Genomic DNA, 4,501 nt, shown 5'->3' with positions numbered 1-4,501 from the left:
CTTCCATCGCTTCCTGCGTCCTGGGATGAGCGCTGACCCCTCCGAGCCCGGCGCCCCTCGTCACCGCCGCTGCCGGGCGACCGTTCCCCCGCTGCCGGGCGGATGGATGCAGCCAGCCTACACGGACGGAGGACACTTCCTCCCCACTGTTCGCGAGTCGTCGGCAATGCGGGGTGAGTGAGGAGGTGCTCCCCGGTTCCGGGGAGGCGGTCGCCGCTCGCGTCCGCGGAACGCCGATGGTGTTTTTCTTTCCTACTTTGAGGCGAAGCTCTGAAATAGAGGAGACCCCCACCACCACCACCCCAACCCCCCCACCCTCCCCCCACGCGGTCGTGCGGCGAGGCTGTCCGTCCGTCTCGCTCGTTGATGCGCGGGTCTCGAAACGTCGGCTTTTGATTCTCCGGAGGATTCAATTAGGTAATGAACGGGAGGGCTCCGGTCTTTCAGCCACGGACGGCGGTTTTCTCTCCCCCCCACCCCCCGCACCCCCCCACTCTTTTTCTTTTCTTTTTTTGGGGGGGATTTGGTCTCAGCTCTGTGTAGTTATTTCGGCGAAGCTTTCTTAAAATGCGCAGTAGAGTTGCATCCGGTATACGTCGCCAAAGTAAACGCCACGGCTAAACCGGATGGTCTGCTTTTCGTGCTCTCTGCAACGTTATAATCCTAACCGGTGCAGACGCAACGCATCTGCATAATGAACGAGCCTTAATAGGCCTCCTTCTCATTCTCTGCATGCCTGATTGTTATGGATGTCTAATATATATATCTGTCCACCTTAACATGTCTGCAGCCGTCCGTGTTGAGAGTTGATGATGCATAATGTTTGTGTGTGCAGATGTCGCCTACGTGTAGGCGCTTCTTCAACCCTATCTGTGACAGCAATAAAACAGAACCCATCCTCTTTTCTTTTTTTTTTTTGTTGTTGTTTTCTTTCCCTCCTTTATAGATGACACCTCATGCCGGTGCCACACTTGAATGAGCCGGGCCGCCCTCTCCCACGAAAAATGCATATCTGGATCCTAAAAATAATCCTTCTGATTGCATCATCTCTGAGGCTCGCCGAGATGTATGACAATTATGGGGAGATCTGTCAAAACCTGTGTACGTGCGAGGAGAAGGAAGGGGTCCTGACGGTGAGCTGCGAGAACCGGGGGATCGTCCGGCTGACGGAGATCAGCCCCGTCCGCTTCCCCATGTATCACCTGCTGCTGACGGGGAACCTCCTGAAGAAGCTGTCGGTCAACGACTTCATCAACTACACCGGGATAACCATCCTGCACCTGGGGAACAATGACATATCCGAAATAGAGTCCGGCGCCTTCAACGGACTGCAGGGATTAAAAAGGCTTCACCTGAATAACAACAAGATCGACATTCTGAGGGATGATACGTTCGTGGGGCTGGAGAGTCTGGAATACCTTCAGATTGATTACAATTACATCACCACCATCGAGCCCAGCACCTTGAGCAAACTGCATCAGCTGACGGTGATGATTTTGAACGACAACCTGCTCTCTGCCCTGCCGCTCAACATCTTCCGAAATGTCCCTCTAACGCACTTGGACCTGAGGGGCAACCGGCTAAAGATGTTCCCTTACATCGGCCTGCTGGAGCACATGGACAAGGTGGTGGAATTACAGCTGGAGGAGAACCCGTGGAATTGCTCCTGCGAGCTTATCGCCCTGAAGGCTTGGCTGGAGAGTATCGCCTACACGGCTCTGGTAGGGGAGGTGGTGTGTGAGACGCCCTTCAGGCTCCACGGCAGGGACCTGGACGAGGTGTCGAAGCAGGAGCTGTGCCCGAGAAGGCCCTTGGAAGACACGGTGAGGCCTGCGCCCCCGCTCAGCACCAATGGATATTACCAGACCACGCCTGCCGCCGTCACCGCCTCCGCCACCTCCTCGGCCGTCTTGAGGTCCTCTTCGAGGCCTACCAAGGGCACGCGCCAGTTTAACAAAACTAGGTCAAAGCCCACCTCCCGAATACCGGGTGGCAACCCTTACAATTATGGTCCCATCATTGCTTTTCAGACCAAATCTCCTGTGCCTTTGGACTGCCCCACTGCCTGTACATGTAATCTGCAGATCTCTGACCTTGGACTAAACGTCAACTGCCAAGAGAGAAAGATCGAGAGCATTTCAGATCTCAAACCCAAGCCATACAATCCCAAAAAAATGTACCTGACTGGAAATTACATCCCCGTGGTGCGGAGGTCAGATTTTGTCGACGCCACCGGATTGGATTTGCTTCACTTGGGAAACAACAGGATAACCCTGATCCACGACCGAGCATTTGGGGATTTAACCAACCTGCGTAGGCTGTACTTGAATGGTAATCTCATGGACAGGCTTACGGCTGAGATGTTTTATGGGTTGCAGAACCTGCAGTATCTTTATTTAGAATATAACAAAATCAGAGAGGTGGACGTAGGCACTTTCCGCCACCTGCCTAACTTGCAGCTGCTTTTCCTTAACAACAACCTTCTGAAAACCCTGCCAGGGGGCGTCTTTTCCAGCCTCTCCTTGTCTCGGCTCAATCTCCGCAGCAACCATTTCCAGAACCTGCCCGTGAGCGGCGTCTTGGACCAGCTGAAGGTGCTGGTGCAGATAGATCTGTTCGAGAACCCGTGGGACTGCTCCTGCGACGTAGTGGGGATGAAGATATGGCTCGAGCAGCTCAGCGCCGGCACGGTGGTCAACGAAGTGGTGTGCGAGACCCCCAAACGCCACGCCGGGGCGGACCTGCGCTCCATCCAGTCGGAGAAGCTGTGCCCCGATTACTCGGACGTCCCTGTGTCGACGGCGTCCGTCACGGACGCGCCCGCCGACGACAGAGCCACGACCACCGACGCCCCGCAGCGGTTCAACACGCCCAGCAGCACCGTCCCCCTCTCCGTCCTCATCCTCAGCCTGCTGCTGGTGTTCATCATGTCCGTCTTCGTGGCGGCGGGGCTGTTCGTGGTGGTGATGAAGAAGCGCAAAAAGTCCCAGAGCGACCGCACTAGCACAAATAATTCAGACGTCAGCTCGTTCAACTTGCAGTACAGCCTCTACAGCAACCGCTCCGGCCCCAAAGTGAAGGCCCCGGCCGGCCACGTGTACGAGTACATCCCGCACCCCATGGGCCACATGTGCAAAAACCCCATTTACAGGTCAAGGGAGGGCAACACCGTGGAGGATTACCGTGACCTTCACGAGCTCAAGGTTACATATAGGAGTAACCCGGAAGAAGAGCGGGACAGCAGCACCCTGCGGAGCCCTACGTACAGCGTGAGCACCATCGAGCCACGGGAGAACCCCTCCCCGGTGCAGGATGCCGACCACTTCTTCAGGGGCATCCTGGAGCCCGATAAGCAATCCCCCCATCAAGCCATCCCGTCCCTCCCGGCAGGTGCCAATATAGAGTACAAGTACACGGGGCCCGTGTCGTACACGTACAACCCAAACTTCGATGTCAGGCGTCAGTTCCTGCACCCGGAGAGGATAAGGGAAACGGTGCTGTACGGCACGGCGCCCAGTACTGTTTATGTCGAGCCCAACAGAAACGAGTATTTGGAGCTCAAAGCTAAACTGCAGTCTGAGCCTGATTACCTTGAAGTTCTCGAGAAACAGACGACCTTTAGCCAGTTCTGAGCAACCGAGTCATTAATGTAAAGAAGCATCCCAGCCCTAACCCTAACCCTAACCCCAACCCCCTACCCCCCACAATTCAACCTCCTTAAAACACTGGCTCAGCTCGTAGGGTGCCTTGGCACGACACAAACAAGCAAAACAGAAACAGTAGAAGAAAAACAAAAAATGGAAAACAATAAATAAATGAATGGGGTGTGCCGAACAATCTTATTCTTATTTCTGAGACGTGACATTACAGGAATGGATACAGCTTTCTGAAACAAACGCGGATGAACAAAGTCGCCCTTCTTAAACTCTCACCCGAGGATGCAAAATCTATTTTTCTATGACGAAGATTCAGTTCCACACAAAAATCTAAGTGTACAGGTAAATCTTACCCAAACTTCATTTTTTTTTTTTAGGAATATAACCATGCATAAGGTATATTGTGAATCAGAAAAAAAAAATGGAAAAAAAAATAATTGTTTATAAAAATCACTCCTTGGACAAAAACACTGTACAGCAGATCATCCAAAACTGTGTAGGACTATTCTCTGCTGTAGCCTGTAAGTAAGTATTTATTGATATAATCTGCCATGTCTCTTTTTTCCAAACTTTTAATTCTACATCGATATTACCTGTGTCACCAGAGTCCAGGATCCTCTGAGGAAGGCTTATGTTTGTAGTTTCATTTATTGTAGCTCTGCATTGTAAAAGTGGCTTTTTTATTTTTATTTTTTTTGTTTTTATTTTTTTTTGGGAAAGTGGCACACCCCCCCCCGCCCCCAATGTTCAAAAATAGACTCCATCATTTGGGAAAAAAAGAAAAGAAGAAAAAAAAAAGTGTCTTTGTATGCTTTCTGCACTTTTTTTGGAATCGGAGTGGCGAG

At 52.1% G+C, this 4,501-nt stretch overlaps 1 protein-coding gene across 1 annotated transcript; it reads left to right on the top strand.

Annotated features, from left to right (window-relative positions):
- Window positions 1-1,004: 1,004 nt before the first annotated feature.
- LOC130131655 (SLIT and NTRK-like protein 5) lies at window positions 1,005-3,632 on the top strand. Its single transcript, XM_056301428.1, has one exon. It carries the CDS (start codon window positions 1,005-1,007, stop codon window positions 3,630-3,632), a length of 2,628 nt encoding a protein of 875 aa, XP_056157403.1.
- The last annotated feature ends 869 nt before the right edge of the window (window positions 3,633-4,501 follow it).

Source organism: Lampris incognitus, chromosome 21 (genome assembly GCF_029633865.1).
Source record: "Lampris incognitus isolate fLamInc1 chromosome 21, fLamInc1.hap2, whole genome shotgun sequence".
Classification (NCBI taxonomy): domain Eukaryota; kingdom Metazoa; phylum Chordata; class Actinopteri; order Lampriformes; family Lampridae; genus Lampris; species Lampris incognitus.
The sequence above is the reverse complement of the archived record's forward strand: the minus strand, read 5'-3'. Positions and strand labels throughout refer to the sequence as shown.